The following is a 19,262-nucleotide window of genomic DNA, read 5'->3' as shown; positions in this document are numbered from 1 at the left end:
GTCTATATAGCGCACAATATTTGGGTACTTACTGTAAATCTGCGGCGTCTCGAAGTTCGTGGCGGAGAGTAGTAGCTGTGCGTGTATGGTGTCTGCGTACAGATATACTGGATGATCGGAAACAACGTGAAGCGAGTATGTGAGCGTTAGAGCGTTGGTCATACTGATATGTAATTTGAAAACATTACGTCGATATCTCTCGCCGTAGAGATTTTATCAGCTGCTGAAATTAGCCAATCAGATCACTTCGCGGGCGAATTCAAATGGGCTTTACGAGGCGGTGTTGCTAAATCTACACGTGCCTGGGTCGGGCTTGAGAGTCATGCCGAGAAATGAGCATCAAACACTGACACACCCTGGGTTTCAGCCAGCCTATTAGCAGAGACGTCCTTGTTCCAGACCCCTCCTGGAGAAGTTTATTTCTTCTATTGGGGCTCTCAACCTGGTCATAAGCCACGTGCAGATTTACCAACCGCAAAGCCCATCGGAAGTCGCCCACGAAGTGATCTGATTGGCTAACTTCAGCTGCTGATAAAATGGCAACGGCGCGAGATATCTAACTACTAGCTGCCTCTGTGCATCAGTGGTAGAGTGTCGGCCTCCGGATCCCAAGATACCGGGCTCAAACCCGGCAGAGGTAGTCGGATTTTTGAAGGGCGGAAAAAAGTCCATTTGACACTCCATGCCATACGATGTCGGTATGTAAACGATCTCTGGTGACACATTCAGTTTTTACCCGACAAAATTAATTTAATCACAGCCAGAGACGCCCAAAAGAGTTTCGGTTTCTTCGGTCTCCCATCTAGTAGGCCTAGAGTAAAACGGAACGTCGAATTTGACGAGGAGACAGTCAGATGGCGTCAAATCGAAACGTCTGCACACGGTAGCTGAGGCCATACGATTATTATTATTATTATTATTATTATTATTTAATTAATGTTTTTTAATCATTTATCCGTATGACCAACCTTCCAACGCTCATATATCCGGTTCTCTTTTGTTTCCGACCACCCTTGAGCTGCTGCTATATTTCGTGAAGTCGATCTGCTACTGAATGGGTGTCTTGGAACTTTTTCCCCAATCTGGAGACAACACTTTGATTCACGTGAGCAATGCCTCGTGTTCTACTGCATCAAAGTGACGATTGTGACGGCGAGGCACACTGATGTTGGCAAGCTTGCTTGAACGTCACCTCAGCTCTAGTGTACTGGATTTGTCTACCAGTCGTGAGTCGAATCCCTAGCTGTGAAGAAGACAGGGTTGTCATGATTCAAACAATGTACTTACTATCGAACCATAAATGAAACATAAATATTAGACATTGGTGGGTGAACTGAAAATATAAAAGTCAAAAGACAACCATCTCCATTACAGGCCATGATGGCGGAGGGAGGGAATGTCAGTAGAGGCGATTGGGAATTAGAAGTAGGCGGGCAAAAAAAAAAAAAAAAAAAATGTACAGAAAACAAAAAGTACCCGGGATATGGGATATAACCGGAGGAGTGGGGTATATATATGAAAACTGAAAAAAGGTACGAAATGGTAATTTTTTTGATGCTCTGTTAGCCAATTTCGGCAGAGGGGTAAAGGTTGACAGTTCACCAACTTAAGTGCGGTAATAGTATATTTTTGAGATTTTAATTGAATACTATACACTAAAACTTTCACCAAAGGAACAATATTACACATTTATTACAATTACATAGAATAATCCCGGTTAGCTTCCGTGGGGGTCACGCACTGAACTGAGTAAGTGTTTGGCATAACTTCACGGAAGACACTGGGGCGGGGGGCCTCAACCCCGACACGGCGCGTCCCATATGGCTGATAGGGAATGTTCCTGTAGATATGCAGGACAGGTGTGAATAAGGCTTAGCCAAATAAACACCCGCGGATCAACTGAGGCAAAAAGGTCTGCAGTCAACGGTCTCGATGGCGGATGAGGATATTTCCCAACGGCTGAGAGGGCGGAAGAACTGGCTCTACGGCTAACAACCGTAGTTCTAACTACGGACAGAGTAATCTGTCCCACCAAGCATTACCATGAGGTAACATTATGCATGATGGAAACACTTTCAAGGAAAACTACCCCAGGTGGTACCCAGCAATGGAAATCCACCGTCGCACCAGGCGGCGCAAACAAGCCTTCGGATTCTGGGGAGCTTGTACCAACATGCAAGATGGAGTCGGAGCCATCTGGTAGCCAGACTGATGACGTACTAACGACAAACACGACTAACCTAAAACAAAATCTAAGGACAAAGAAACATCACTATTTTGGAACTATCAACATACAGACTCTACTTAGGACGGGGAAATTAAAACGGACTTTGGATGAAATGGAAAATCAGAATATTCTAATACTAGCAGTGCAAGAGACGCGTTTTACTGATATTAATACGTTTGATTCAGAAAATTATAGAATCTTTAAGGGTAAACCTGGACGAAAAATTGGAAGAAATCTGCAGCAACTTGGCACAGCATTTTGTGTAAACAAAAGGGTTATTGACTCCGTAAAGGACTTCTCTTCTCCTTCTGATAGACTCTCCACTCTAACACTGAAATGTGCAAACAAGAGATACACACTATTCAATGCACACGCCCCCATAAATGAAGACAACAGAAACAATCCTGATAAGGTGAACATATTCTGGGATCAATTGGAGAATGAATTGCTAAAGACGCCAAGCAATCATGTCAAAATTCTGATGGGTGACTTCAACGCGCAGGTTGGGAAAGAACGTCAGTTCCGAAAAATAGTGGGTGGTTATCCAGCTCACACCAGAACAAATACGAATGGGAAGAGACTTATTGACTTATGTGAGACATTCGATCTTAAATTAATGTCCACGTACTTCAAAAGACTGCCAAGGAAAAAGAAAGCGTGGTGCGCTCCACGGAAAGACCTAGGTGAATATCAACTGGACCATGTTGCAATTTCAAGGAGAAACACTAAAGAAATTATGAATGTGGTAGTACGGAAAGGAGCCAATCTTGACTCTGATCACTTCTTGACCCGCATAAAATTCAAGCCGTTACCGCTAAACAAGAAGAGACTCTCTCCGAATGCGTCAATAAAAGTAAACCATGAAAAACTTCAAGAAAACAGAAACGACTTTCAAAGACGTATGCGGGAGAGGAAAATGGAGACTTGTGAGGATATTCGAGAGAATATGGCTAATATAGCTAAGGATGTTGCACCATTGCGACGAACTCGCAGACACCGATGGTGGACTACAGACTGTGATGTAGCAATTGATAGGAGAGCTGCAGCCTATAAAGCATGGTACGCAGATAAAACAGAAGATAAATTTGAGACATACAAGGAGGTACGCAAACAGACAGCAAAGATCCTCCGGCAAGCCAAAAGGAATCAAATATCTGAAGAAATTCGAAGTATTGACACAGAATTTAAGAAGAACAATACTAGAATCTTTTATAGGACCTTTAAAGAGCACATACATGGATATCAACCATCTACCATGGGATTTCGAAGGGAAGATGGAAAATTGGCAGTGAATAAGAATGAAAATTGTGAGATATTAGCTAAATATTTTGAGAAATTGTTGAACTGTGAAAAACCTAAAAATAAATGGCCAAAAGAGGATCCAAAGCAACGGAATGAAAACTCAATACCCCCTGACGAAAAAGAACTCCGTGAAATAATTACAGACTTAAAGAACAACAAAGCTGCAGGGGAAGACTCTGTCACAGCAGAGATGCTGAAAAGTGGTGGAGAAATCGCAATAACAATTTTAAGGCGAGAAATGGAAAAAATATGGGAAATGGAGGTAATCCCTGAAGATTGGAAAAATGCTATCATTCATCCTCTACACAAAAAAGGAGATAGAGCAGATCCTAACAACTACCGCGGCATTTCCATCACATCTGTAACTTATAAGACACTCTCTAAAGCACTACAGAGGAGACTTGTGGAACAAGTGGATCATCAACTAGGCGAGTATCAAGCGGGATTTAGGAAGGGAAGATCGTGCGTTGATCAAATCTGGAGTCTGAAACGTGTACTAGAGAATCATCTCTCAAAGGATCTGGTAGTCGTTTTTGTAGACTTTAAAAAGGCGTATGATTCAGTCGACAGGGAAGTGCTATTCAATATACTAGTGGAATTTGGAATTGACGCCAAAACAACAGCAATTATTAAGCAGACTTTAACTGGGACACATTCGAAAGTTAAGTTCATGGGAGAGAACTCCAAACAGTTCGAAATTAAAACAGGAGTCAGGCAGGGTGATGGATTGTCACCAATTCTTTTCAACTGTGTGTTGGAGAAGATTATCCGGGAGTGGGAAAAAGAACTGGACAGAAAAGGATTACTTAACCAAGTATACATTGGAGGGTCAAAAAGTGGTGTCATGATTAATTGCCTTGCCTTTGCTGATGACGTTGCGCTGCTATCTAGGAATACTGACACAGCAATAGAACAGCTGAATGTACTAAAACTACAAGCAGAAAAAGCAGGACTACAGATTTCTTTCGAAAAAACTAAATATATAACAAACATCAAAACAGCCCCTCGGTACCTGAAGACAGAACACGGTAAAATAGAAAGAGTTGATAGCTTTAAGTATTTGGGTGAAATAGTGCAATTGAAAACAAATGAAAGAGAAGCAAACAACACCAGACGGGAGAAAATGGCTGCGGCTTTTCGTAGGACATATCCTATATACAAGAAGAAAACCATCTCCAGACGAGCTAAACTAAGGCACTACAATACAGTGATTAAAACGGAATGTCTGTATGCTAGTGAGTGCCTCCAAATGACAGGAAAAGCGGGACTGAGAGAAGCTGAGAAATTTGAAAGAAAGATCCTTCGCAAAATAATGGGTCCAAAGATTGTGGATGGACAGTATAGGCTGCGAGGAAGGGAAGAACTTTACCGAGACAATGAAAGGCTAACTGAGTGCATGAGAAAACGGAGACTTAAATTCTATGGGCATTTATTTAGAATGGATGAGAAGAGACTAACGAAAAGGATTTTCACAATACTAGACAGCAGACCTAAAGTGTCGGACAAATGGTTCAGGGAGGTGAGAAAGGATCTCAGACAGGTAGGACTAAATTCGGAAGACATCTCAAACCGAACAAAGTTTAGGTCAGTGATCGACAGATTTCAGGGATTCCATGACGAACCAAAACTTAACCGTGGGTGGACGGACGAAAGAAGACAGGCTGCCAGAGAGAGGATGCTGAAGTTCTGGGCTGTGAGGAAGGCTTCCAGAAACATGTAATTGTTATCTAACGTGGTCTCTAATGGCCGTAAACGAATATATATATATATATATATATATATATATATATATATATATATATATACATAGAATAATAATAATAATAATAATCGTATGGCCTCAGCTACCGTGTGCAGACATTTCGATTTGACGCCATCTGGCTGTCTGCTCGTCAATTTCGACGTTCCGTTTTACTCTAGGTCCGCTAGATGGCAGACAGAGTAAACCGGATCTCTCTTGGGCGTCTATGGCTGAGATTTAATTAATTTTGTCGGGTAAATACCAAATGTATCACCAGAGATCTTTTACATGCCGACATCGTACGACGTGGAGTGTCGAATGGACTTTTTTCCGCCCTTCAAAAATCCGACTACCTCTGCCGGGTTTGAACCCGCTATCTTGGGATTCGGAGGCCGACACTCTACCACGGATCCACAGAGGCAGCTAATTACATAGAAATACGGCGTGACTATACAATTAAAAATCATTTAGTATTATTGAGTACACACTAAAAAACTAACAGACAGTAAAGAGACTACCGGACTGAGGAGTGTCCACGACCTTGGCAAAGAAATATACCCCTGGTATCCTTCGTCACAGCACATGCAGAGTCTCCACTACTTGCTGGGGTGATATACAAATCGTTTAGCCGGGACGAACGACATTTTTTGCGTATAATCCCCAATAATTGTATTAATAATTCATGAAAATAATGGAAAGAATTAGCTGATAAGACAACAGCGCCTGTACAAATTGCTTTCTTAATAATTCCTAGTTTCAGCCGATTAAAATGGAATAAAAATTCAATGTTTTTTCCACAAAGTGTGGTTAGCTCTATGCCCAGCTGTCTTTGCCCCCAGGAATTAACCGGATACTTATTTTTAATGTAGGCTGAGTGAACCTTAGAGCCATGGGCACCTCCGGAAGTGGAAATTTCGTTTCTTAAATTTTTTCAACTTCCTGACGGGAAATCGAACCCGCGTTCTTCTGCGTGACCGCCTCCGACAAGCAGCCCCTGAACTGCAAATATGTTTAGCTTTGTTTATCACAAAGTTGTACATTCATTAAATATTGTAGATTCGTGGTTATGTCAATTTCGGAAAAAATGTGGTTGATAGTCTTTCTTCACGAAGCAACTCTGTATTATGTTTCTAGAAATATATTCTTTCTTTCTTTCTTTCTTTCTTTCTTTCTTTCTTTCTTTCTTTCTTTCTTTCTTTCTTAATCTGTTTAGCCTTCAGGGTAGGTTTTTCCCTCGGACTGAGCGAGGGATCCCACCTCTACCGCCTCAAGGGGAGTGTCCCGGAGCGTGAGACTTTGGGTCGGAGATACAACTGGGGAGGATGACCAGTACTTCGCCCAGGCTGCCTCACCTATGCTGAACAGGGGCCTTGTGGGGGGTGGGGGTGGATATTGGAAGGGATTGAAAACGAAGAGGGAAGGAAGCGGCCGTAGCCTTAAGTTAGGTACCACAGTTCGATAGCTGCAATCGCTGAAGTGCGGCCAGTATCCAGTATTCGGGATGTAGTGGGTTCGATCCCCACTGTCGGTGCGCCGCAAAGGAACTTTCAATAATAATAATAATAATAATAATAATAATAATAATAATAATAATAATAATAATAATAATAATAAAGTTAGGTACCATCCCTTCAGTTGCCTGGGGAGAATTAGGAAACCACGGAAAACCATTTCAAGGATGGCTGAGGTGGGAATCTAACCCTCTCTACTCAGTTGACCTCCCGAGGCTGAGTGGAGCCCGTTCCAGTCCTCATACCACTTTTTCACATTTCGTGACAGAGCCGGGAAACGAACCCGGCCCTCCGGGTGTGGCAGCTAATATCACACTAACCACTACACCACAGAGGCGGGCTCTAGAAAGATCTTCGATGTGGAATTAGTGCTTAGGCTGAATTCTAATTGTGGACAAATACACGTCAGAGATGCGGTTACAGGGCTAAACATAAACATACTATACTGGTAATAACGAAAGTTCGTGTTTGGCATTTCTTAGAGGGAGGTCCGCTTACTGCCTGCCGGGGCGGGATAAAGGGAGTGGCAGTATGGTTGCCATGGAAACGAGGGTGGGGCGACTGGGGTTGCCATGGAGATAAAATTTCTGGGCAGCTCGTCTTGCTGGGAGTTGCCAAACCTCTCACTTCACTTGTGAGTTAGATTTTGTCGCAAGCAGTTCAGTGTGAGTGGCATTCTATTTCTGTTTTGTGGCCGTTAGTAAGTTTCTAATTGTATTTTAAATACTATTTACGTACGTACAATCATTGTATTTTAATTTATATTTCGAGTACGATGAAACGCGCCAGGTACTCTACCGCTTGATGGTGTGGAAAAGAGTACACATGATTTTTGACACCCCCCCCCCGCGCAATTTTTCCCCTTGAACTCACTTTTTCCTATTTGTTTTACGTCCTGTACTTATGCCAAAAGATGTACAAAGTATAGGACAAAGGGCATGTTGAAGGATTTGTCAGGCTATAGGTACCACCCCTGTTAAAGAATAATAATGTTATTGATTTTATGTTCTGTAGCACTTTCAAATACCATCGGACTGAGCCAGGATCGAACCTGCTAAGGTGGGATCAGAAGGACAGCGCTCTACTGTCTGAGCTTATCAGACCGGTCCCTGTTAAAAATAACGCAACATGAGACCAAGTCAGTCACAGTCATAGCAAAATTTGTCCCATTTGCGATCACTCCCATTACAGTGGAACACAAGAATGTGAAGAAAGACCAGTCCATGTCACAGCGGTCGAGTCGGAAGCGAGGGGTAATGCTGGAATGTGGCAACATCGTGAAATGGCCCGTGCAATGCTCCTCCCTTCAACCTTACCTGTCATACGCCAACTTTAGTTAAGTCTAGTATAGTTGCTTACACGCTTCCTTTCCTCCTATTAAGTCGTAGACAGCACAATTCGTGGACACCCCTAGTCTGATTAAGTGGGACGGGAATATTTCACAATCATTGCGGGTACGCAACGCGGAGATACAGTATACACTCTATGCATTTGGTTTGGTGCATGACTACTATACACGAAGTACTAATTCTGAAACCTACGACAAAACCTTGAAAAATGTCACTGCTGTTTACTTCATTACAGACGAACATGTAAATATCAACAAGGAAAGCTTAATGATTACATTACAGAGGAAGGTAAGAGTAGCCCCAGGACACTTTCTCGTTGTCTCAACTTCCTCAAAGAAAAATGATTGCCTTGCTATCGAATGGGACAGTACTCTGCGAGCTATTTTCATACGAGCCCGAGGTCAATGAAGGTAACTGTATTCAGAGTTGTTTCTATTACAGTACTAGCAAATATACCCGTGCTTCGCTACGGTATTCTACCTTGTATATGGATTTCTACGTAAATTACTGTACACGGAGTGAGTGAAATTATATTAAACTGACCGAGCTCGATAGCTTAATTAAGGCCACGGCCGCTTCCTTCCCTCTCCTAGCCCCTTCCGGTCCCATCGTCGCCATAAGACCTATCTGTGTCGGTGCGACGTAAAGCAACTAGCAAAAATATATATAATTGCATGTCTCTTAACGCTATCCGAGAAACAAAACGGGAGGTCCCATACGCTGTTTCCGATGTAAGTTGCGCGTTGGGGACGTACGATGATAATGGCAGGCCACATTTCCTACCGCCATTTACAATCGAGTTCGGGAGTTTCTACTATAACGGCAGGCTCATTTACCAACTGCCATTCGCAATAGATGGGTATTCTTCTTTCAGATCATGGTTTTCCAAGCCTCATCTATCACGAGGTATAACTGTTCCACTCATTCGAATTATATTATTACATCATGGTTCATACCCTTCACATCTTCATCGTATAGAAGTTTTAAATTCACTGTGCTGTCGATGTCTGCATGCGGAGAACGGCTATCTCAATCACATCCTATTTAAATATAACTCTACAACGCTACTTGATATCTCTTTTTATCTGAACTGCAACATCATCTCGTGCTATATTAGTGTTACAAGGACAAAAATAGTTCAGTACTTAATGCTGTGATGAATGTTTCGAAGACTGTTGATTTGATGCTTTTAATTTTGGTTCAGTGCATTGTTACCTAGCAGGTGGTTGATTCTCCCTCTCTCCTTCATAAATTTGTGAGCCAATTATACTCATTGCGTGTCCGGCCCCGCGGTGTAGGGGCAACGCGTCCACCTGTCACCCGGCGGCCCCGGGTTCGATTCCCGGCCGGGTCAGAGGTTTTTAATTGTAAATGATTAATATCCCTGGTCTGGGGACTGGGTGTTTGTTTCGTCCTTAATGTTCCTTTCCTCACATTCAACACTTTACACTTCCGCCATTTTTAAAATACACGCAGGTTCACAACATACGTTGCAAAGTAGGGGCAAAAGATCTTATTAGGTTGACGCCCCAAATAAAATAGCATTCGTTATGTAGTCGTTGAATGTAGGAGTCTGAAGTGCTCTGTGCTGCAAACTGATATTTTTGTGCATCTGTTATTGCATTTTGAATCAATTACGGGACCCGTGCGAGAAATCTCGCACGTTCATGAAGTCTGTGGTGGAGTAGCCCCCTGGTGAACTAAGGAATACACAAATCAGTATAATATTAGACAGTCTTGCTTACCACTCAATGTAATCTTTGATTTTTTTAAACATTTGTGGTATCCACATGAACGGAAGCAAATGCAAGTGCGTTATTATACTGACGGTTTTTCCGGAAGTAATTTTTTGTTTTATTATCACTCTTTTCTTAACTGATAATTACAGCATACTATAATGACATAAAACAGGCGTACCAGCGGCCAAAATGTGAAGTGGGCAGCAATGATGGTGCGTATTTTCCTACAGCAATAGTATTTTGCAAATCGCACACTTCGTACAATTTTTAAAACTCATTTTAAAAGAAATTATCGATATTTATCAAATGAGAGTGCAATTCCTCAATGCTTATGAATATTCTTTCTTTTGAATGCTCATTTGTCACGATCGGTTACTTGTGAGCGCCGCAAAAGGGATCTATACTACTGAAATAATATGATGATGATTGTAAATAGACGATGACTACTAAATGTTGTTCAAACAAAGGTCAACAAATTTAAAAAAAAAAATCTCCATGAAGAGAAAGTCTCATCGGCTTGTACTCTGATAGTAAAGGTTGTAAATTGTGCAGTGGGTTCCTTTGGTGGTAGCATCAAGAAACTTCAGTACTTATCTTGCTCACTGTATTTGGAAGACAGGTTTCTTTTATGAGAGTACTTAAACATTATTTATTACCACTTTCCAGTAGTATTATTTGCAGTATTACTGACAATAAATTCACGGACTACTATGGAATTACCCGACTACTTCAGGTTTAATCGAAATTAATTGAAAAAGTAAATTATATATATTGTTTTAAGTACCGGTACTAAAAAAGATAGAATAATTAACAGCTGTTCTAAATTCATCTTCATTCATACACACCACATTACCAACCACCATAAGAACTCGTAATAGTGACTACATCTCTTCACACAGGGTTGGCGGGAATCGAATCCGGGGCCCTCTGAACCGAAGGCGTCAGTGCTGATTCCTTCCAACTCCTTACCCAATTTCATCTTCAATAGCTCCTCAGCTGAGATTGGCGTGGCATCCGGCCATAAAAACACGCCATATCATTTAATCTTACTACATCGCCGACGTCGTATCAGAAAACGGGTCGTTGTTGTTCAGCATTAGGTAAGTACGGTTAAAATGTGTAATTTTTTTTTTTTTTGACGTAGGAATTTGTCTCGATTTTCACTGCAGTTAGATCTGTCTGCTGCTTGACAACTTAGACTGGACCTTCTAATGCACAGAGCATGACGTCAATCTTCCCCCAACCAACCAGAACAGCAGCATTCACCTCGTCTCTTCAACTGACTTTAGTCCCATATTTTGATTTCAGAGCCCGCAGGAAGAAAGATGCCATTTTATTAATGACTAAACCTGTTTTAAAAAATGACGGAAGTTAATAACCTGGAAATATAGAATAAATAAACTTAAAAAAAAGGCGACTTATGTCAGCGAAACCTCATACAATAGAAAAAAGCTTATCGTTTGCAGGAAAATTAAGACATTATAACACAGTCACACGGCCAGAGGTGACCTATGCAAATGAAACTATTTTCAAAATACTAATACAACTGAAATAGATATGTATTAAGACAGAAAGAATATTTAGAACGTGTATAAATTAAGAATATCAAATTAGTGACCATTGGAGAATAGCTTCAAATAACACAGTTTATAAGAAATCGAACAAGTATTGAGCACAATTAGAAAGAAGCGGAACTCAATTATTGGACATCTTATTAGAACACCGGAAACTAGAATTAGTTAGGAAAAATAATAGTAACATTATGAAATATCAATACCGGGATTAAATGGACCACAGAAGTTAAGAATGATATTAATGAATTCCAAATAACAATAAATGATCTTAAGAACAAAACAGACAAAATTAAAGTTCTCAACGGCTCACATGTAGGACTATAAATCAAAATTAATAAAAGGGAAAAAGGTAGTGTGTTCTCAATTGAAGAAAGAATGCCGGCATCGGAGAGGATGCACAAATATTGGAAGCATAGAGAAGATAAATTTTATTCGTATAATTGGCTAAACTGGTATTACGTTGGCTACAAAATGAAAAATAAATAAGTAAACAAGGCATGACGTAGACACAGCGGCGCCGACTTTGGTGGAGGGGGGGGGGCAAGGCATTTTCTGCCCCCTCCTCCTGCCCCCCCCCCCCCAATTCTCCTCCTAGATGTTAAAACGTGGGGTTTGGTACTCTTCGGAGGCTGCTAAGGCGTTAAATCCTGAGAAGGTCGTATGTGTTCTTATTACATGTGATAAAATTCATTTTTGGGTCCGTATTGAAAATGAAAAAATGAAAACCTACAACCTACAACCTGTTTTCCAGTCTTTGACCGGGTCAGGGATGTAATGAATGAATCAGATATAGGCTGTTATTACGATGGGGTCGCCACTCCCAAAGTGATTTATATTAATGAATGATAGATGCTATGAAATGAGAATGGAGAGTATTGCTGGAATGAAAGATGACAGGGAAAACCGGAGTACCCGGAGAAAAACCTGTCCCGCCTCCGCTTTGTCCAGCACAAATCTCACATGGAGTGACCGGGATTTTAACCACGGTTTCCAGCGGTGAGAGGCCGATGCGCTGCCGTCTGAGCCACGGAGGCTCTCCGTATTGAAAATATTTGTATTAAATAACACTTGTATGTTTTAATATTCATCCACCTATTCAATACAATACATTTTTTTAATAGGACATTGTCCTTATTAAAATTGTTGACATGAAATTAGTATATTAGATGGTACATGTTTCGCCCATCAATAGTGGGCATCATCAGTCGTATTTTCACTTGATCTATTCTAAGGTGTCATCCCTGCCCGCAGGGGGATGTAAGATTAAGTACTAAAATGTGATATGTGTTACGTAGCTTACTTTAAAGTTTTATTTTTCTGTTTACTTGTGAATATTATTGAAAGCTCCTTATATAAGAGTCGTTCAAAAATGTATTTGAAAAACAAGCTCTATTATTGTTTTTTTTTTTTTTTTTTCTGTTTGTGAATATTATCTGGAGAATCCTCCCCAATGAAACTGTCTATTGAGAAGTTGACCCAGTTACCAACACGACGATGAAGAAGAAAATAATCTCTTATTTCTTTCACATCTTACGATTACCAGAAAACAGGATTTTACAACAACTAGTGATGAGAAATCTGGGAAAGAAGACAGGAGGGCTTTGGATCAAAGAAATTCAAGAGGATCTCAAAACAGTTGGACTCGAAATTACAGATGGAGAGAACAAGAATAAAATCGCCACCCTTCTTAAGAATCACCAATTTTCAACTGACATGATGCATAGAAGGCCTGTAGAGATTTCAGACGAATTAAGAACTCTGCGATCAGAATGAATGAAGAAGTACTGGGCAGATAAGAAGAATCAAACAGTACAACCTTCAAAGAAAGTGTACATGGAAGACTCAAGTAGTCCAATGTGGCCAATCAAGATAATAATAATAATAATAATAATAATAATAATAATAATAATAATAATAATAATAATAATAATAATAATAATAATTGTACCGGTTGGTACACCTGTGCGCCGCATATTTGAATGGTCCGCCTTAACTTACCTCTCTACTGAAGAAACCCTGAACTTTAACAACTGAACTAACTCTACTGTTTATCAGAAGATGTCACTGTGTGTTTTTGATTTGCCTTTGTTTTTCATTAATCAAGAAGTGTGGACATTCTCTAACAGATGTCTCTACCAAAAACTATGATAATGCGCTCTGGTGTGAAGGAATGAACTTTCTTGGAGAAATTTTGTATTCATAAGTTTTGCCTTTACAAAATTTTGTTCTGTCATTTGTGGGTTGGCAATATTAATCCTTTCTTTCCGCCTGTTTTGAATGTAGCCAATCGGGAATTTATGTAATTAATTTTCGGCCAATCGGGGCTTTCTTCTTCAATTTTGTATGTAACTGTGTACTGTAGCCAATAAAAGTTTGAGGGCGGGTTGTTATCATTCATGAAAGGTCTCGAACTTTCCACGAGGGTATAAAAACTGCTGATTTACTTGTCTCCGGGCCACTCGTATAACATCTTTCTCAGTGTGTGAATATGTAGCAGGGGGCGGGAAGCGCCTCGTTCTTCAGGCAGCAGCTCTTCAACAAGGTAATGGCCTTTTAACATCTTTATTTCTTGCTAGCTCAGCAGTTTAACTCGCGGGGACGGTTCGAAACCTTTAATATGTAACCTATATCTTTAAATATGTAAGCCTTTTCTATCCTTGTAAAAACTTCACATAACTTGAACTGTAATTCGGGGATAGAGAGTGCTTTACCCTCTCGAGCTCCCCTTCATTTTGAAGTTGAGGTGACTACGTTTTCATAACCGTTTCTTCTCTTCCTTAATGTGTTAAAGTTTTCTCATACGAGTCACCTCCCTAGTTTGGGATTAGCCCCTGTGTAATTGGCCGAGAGCCACTTAGGTTTTAAAATGTGTATTTAGGAGTGCAAGTTCACGCCTCCAGTCCTCTCTGTACTTTGGGCCAGTAACTTACCCTGTTGTTTTTTCTTCATTGCGAAGGCCCTGTAGGTTGGGTACAATTTACCCCTGTTTATTTATAAGTGTGCCTTGTGGGCAGTTTGTAGTAAATTCCGTTTATGGCCTCTTAATAGGCTTGAAAGATTGAGAGCGGGTCAGCTCTTTCCGGTATTTTGAAAAGGTGCCTCGGGGAGGCGTGACATTTTGATTGCTGGGAGCTAGTGCTGCATGTAATTAGGGGCGTTCTGCCCTTTGGTATCTTGTGGTTGTGAGCTGTGAGCTCAAGGACTGATGTAGCTCAGAAATTGTAAAGACCCCGTAACTTGTGCTTTCTTTTGTAAAGTTGCATTGTACCTGATTTTCTTTGTTATTTCACTTAGTGAAAATTGTTAAATGTTGTTATCTGTTGGAAATATAACCTTTATTTAAATTTTAATTTCATCTTTAAGACTTATAGTTAGACCCATTCCGGCCCGCACCTTCTTTCACCTCTGCCTTCCACGGATAACTCCGTAGTAATAATAATAATAGTAATAATAATAATAATAATAATACAGGAATGTTTGCATTAATTAACTTGTTCCTCATTTCACATGCCTGTGTTCATGTTAATCATGCTCCCACCCCCATCCCCCAATAATTACTCGAAGTATAGATATTTAAATGTTTAATTCTGACAGTGAACTCCCTCTGGTAAAATCACAACTCGTATACTTCGCTTCTTTATACTGTATTTCGTGTTTGTTTCCAATGGTTCACGTGTCGAGAATGGGATGCCCGGTGCACCTAGTACGCATGCCTATGATAAGCCACCATTCACAGCCTTGCAGGATGGTGGTAATAGCGCGTGTTGGCGTGTAAATACTGTAGTTAAAGTTGACTGAGCCCGACATAGCCAGTCGTTCAGTCTCATCTCGCCAGTGACCATGTGTTGTAGGACCACTGTGCGCATCAAGATGTTGGTAAGTACACAATACGTCATCTCATTCAAGTGTCTTTAACAAATTCTTCGTCCACTGAAGATATTTCCTAAGTTACTACTTACAAGGCGAGCTATAGTGTGGCGGAGTCCGACTCGTTGGCTGAATGGTCAGCGTACTGGCCTTCGGTTCAGAGGGTCCCGGGTTCGATTCCCGGCCGGGTCGGGGATTTTAACCTTAATTGGTTAATTCCAATGGCCCGGGGGCTGGGTGTTTGTGCTGTCCCCAACATCCCTGCAATTCACACACCACACATAACACTATCCTCCACCACAATAACACGCAGTTACCTACAAATGGCAGATGCCGCCCACCCTCATAGGAGGGTCTGCCTTACAAGGGCTGCACTCGGCTGGAAATAGCCACACGAAATTAATTAGTGTGGCGGAGACCTCTTTGTAATAATTATTTATCTCTTTGAAAGTACACAGACAGTAGGCCCAATACAGTACCGTTTTAACACAATACTTATAAATTAGAGCCCGGAACTTGGGCAAAATGCCTTTTATTATTTGGGTGGATATATCGAAGTGTCACATAGACACACACATTTCCGTACGTTTGGGAACGGTAGGACCAGTTAGTAATTCGCCTTTTTTTTTTTGCCTATTTCAGCTTCAGTAGCCTATTTCATAGTTTAATGCTTTTTTTTTTTTTTTTTGCCTTTTTAAAACTTGTTGTGGATATTTTCTGTTGTTATTTGTGTATTAAAATGAATCGCTGGAAAGGAAAAAAATATATATAAATCCAATGAACTGTATAGCCGGCCCCGCGGTGTGGGGGTAGCGTGCCTGCCTCTTACCCGGAGGCCCCGGGTTCGATTTCCGGCTAGGTCAGGGATTTTTACCTAGATCGGAGGGCTGGTTCAAGGTCCACTCAGCCTACGTGATTACAATTGACGGTGAGATAGCGGCCTCGGTCTAGAAAGCCAAGAATAACGGCCGAGAGGATTCGTCGTGCTGACCACACACCACCTCGTAATCTGCAGGTCTTCGGGCTGAGCAGCGGTCAGGCCCTTCGGGGCTGTTGCACCATGTTTTTTTTTTAATGAAAATTAAAATCCACAGCCTGTTTCCAGTCATTCGACCGGGTCAGGATTGGAATGAATGAAGCCCTCATCTAGCGGCGAGGATAGGAAATGTGCCGGCTACCGAAGCCTGGCGTACTCCTCTGGGAGCGATGATTAATGAATGAGAGATGAAATGAAATGATATTGGAGTGTGTTGCTGGAATGAAATATGACAGGTAAAACCGGAGTACCCGGAGAAAAATCTGCCCAGCCTCCGCTTTGTCCAGCACAAATCTCATATGGAGTAACCGGGATTTGAACCACGGAACCCAGCGGTGAGAGGCCGACGCGCTGCCGCCTGAGCCACGGAGGCTCGGTTTTTAATAAATTGTAATAATAATAGAGAAAAAATCATTTTAACTATAGATTAAAAAACATTTATATAAACGATATTTTCCTATTACACAAATCTCTACTGAAAATTCCACGAAGCAAATGGTCGAGAGCGTTGCCAGGTCCCGTCCTTGCTACGTTGGTAACCATCCTCTACTAACGCTAATCATAAGGAAAATGGAAGACCGAGCTCGATGGCTGCAGTCGCTTAAGTGCGATCAGTATCCAGTATTCGGAAGATAGTGGGTTCGAGCCCCACTGTCGGCAGCCCTTGAAGGGCAGATAATAATCAAACATGGGGAAGTAAAACCTTGAGCACACCTCCTAGTGTTACTCGACAGGAGTAAGCAATATGCCGACTCAGAGTTTAACCCTCCCCCTACATCATCATCATCATTATAATCATCCTCTCACTCCCAGGTACGCAGGTCGCCCATCGGTCAGGCCGAACATGCCCTCGGACACCCCCGGCACAAAAAGCCATATGAGAAATATATTATTATTAATCAATACATTACAACTGGTAGATATCCTTCTGGCAATGCTTGCTTGCTTACAATAGTCTAAGAACTGAATGAAATTAAAACATAACTTATAAAATAACAAAAATAAATAAACTAGTAGGCCTACTTAAAAAACAAAATGTTAGAAGCAGTGTCACAATAAGAAAAACAGACAGGTACAATAAAACAATAAACTAAACGAACTGACATTTAAAAATGACATTATACTAGTGTAACGATAATTAAACACAGTCGTATAGATATTAATACGAAACTTGCGGAAAATAACTTAAAACGTTCCCTTGCATGCAGAGTAATATTTACAAAATTTATAAAATATTCTATTAAAAGTTTTGTAGAATTATAATTACAAAGTAATCGAATACTAATTCATAGATAACTGAAATATTTCAAAAGTCTTAACACTCCGTTCTCAAGCGATGTCCAAACAAAACAAAACAAAAATGAATTGAGCTTTTTGTTGTTGTTTTTACACTTTTGTACACCAAATCAGAGATAAAAATGGGCAATGAGGTGACACTTTGAAGTGTGCAGACACAATTATGGATGTTTTCAAATGTCGCTAAGGATTAGGCTTTGAGTGTTGATGGCCTTGTTCCAGGGAGACAGGGACTATATCGGGTTCGCGACGCTGCCCGAGCAGGTGCATCGCAAGTCTGTCAAGAGAGGCTTCGAGTTCACTCTCATGGTGGTGGGTGAGTCTGGACTTGGCAAGTCTACCCTCGTAAACAGCCTCTTCCTGAGCGATCTCTACCAGGACCGCAAGATACCTGATGTCAGTGGTAAGTCATTCTACTTGTGTTACTTTTAAAGAAATAAAGGTCAGTTAATAACTGAGTACGGGGTTCTAAGTCACTAGAATTCTAGGCAGTCTGTTGTCATTTGACGCAGTATAAATGAGATACGAGGGCAAGTCAATAAGTATCTGCAATCCATTTTTATAATTTATAACAAATGTGTATACACTTTTTATTGATATCGTTTTTCAACATAGTCATCCTGCTTTTCAATGCTCATGGTCCACTGTTTCACAAGTTTTCGACGCAGAGACACAGATGGAGTTAGGGATTGGAATAACTTACCAAGGAAGATGTTCAATAAATTTCCAATTTCTTTGAAATCATTTAGGAAAAGGCTAGGAAAACAACAGATAGGGAATCTGCCACCTGGGCGACTGCCCTAAATGCAGATCAGGATTGATTGATTGATTGATTGATTGATTGATTGATTGATTCATTCATTCATTCATTCATTCATTCATTCATTCATTCATTCATTCATTCATTGGATTGATTGATATGTCTTATGGCGACGATGGGATAGGAAAGCCCTAGGAGGGGAAAGAAAGCGTCCGTGGCCTTAATTAAGGTACAGCACCAGCACTTGTCTGGTGTAAAAATGAGAAACCACGGAAAATCATCTTCAGGGCTGCCGACAGTGGGGTTCAAACCCACTATCTTCCGAATGCAACTTGCTAGCTACGTGACCCATACGACGCAGGTACTCGCTCGGTGATAATTGTTTTAAGCTGTGCAAACATTTTCTATTAACACTAATAGGAGGGAAATGGAAGGGGTTCGACACTTCGAAAAGTGAAGGTATCGGCAAAAGAAAGACAAGGGCCACGAAGGGCGTGAAAATGACTCCCTAGGATTCGCTAACCTAATACCGTTGAAGTCGAAAATGACCAACAGTTGACCAAAACAGGTCGGATAAGGAAGATGAGCGAGGAACCTGACACAAGTGCAAGCAGTGACGGGGCCCTGTGGTCGCCAACTCACGCTCCCAAGTTAAGAGCGCCTGGGACTCACCGAACACGAGTTTAACCTGTTTGCTATGGGTGTTAAAATAATAGGACCTTTTTGCACTGTTACTGCAAACTGATTCTCATTATCGTCAGAGCGGGTTGAGTGGCGAGGCCAAAGCCTACAAGAAAGAAGAGAATATCCATAGAGCAGAACTTCCTATCCATATTTCATAGATATATCAGAAAGTAGAT

At 41.1% G+C, this 19,262-nt stretch overlaps 1 protein-coding gene across 2 annotated transcripts in view; it reads left to right on the top strand.

Annotated features, from left to right (window-relative positions):
- Window positions 1-19,262, top strand: part of LOC136883371 (septin-2) — a 139,413-nt gene that overhangs the window by 78,311 nt on the left and 41,840 nt on the right. For both annotated transcript variants that reach the window (XM_068229692.1, XM_067155644.2), the window contains exon 2: window positions 17,869-18,045. In XM_068229692.1, the coding sequence (XP_068085793.1) occupies window positions 17,869-18,045 (177 nt within the window). The remainder of the gene's footprint in view (window positions 1-17,868; window positions 18,046-19,262) is intronic.

Source organism: Anabrus simplex, chromosome 11, assembly GCF_040414725.1.
Source record: "Anabrus simplex isolate iqAnaSimp1 chromosome 11, ASM4041472v1, whole genome shotgun sequence".
In the NCBI taxonomy this organism is placed as follows: domain Eukaryota; kingdom Metazoa; phylum Arthropoda; class Insecta; order Orthoptera; family Tettigoniidae; genus Anabrus; species Anabrus simplex.
The sequence above is the reverse complement of the archived record's forward strand: the minus strand, read 5'-3'. Positions and strand labels throughout refer to the sequence as shown.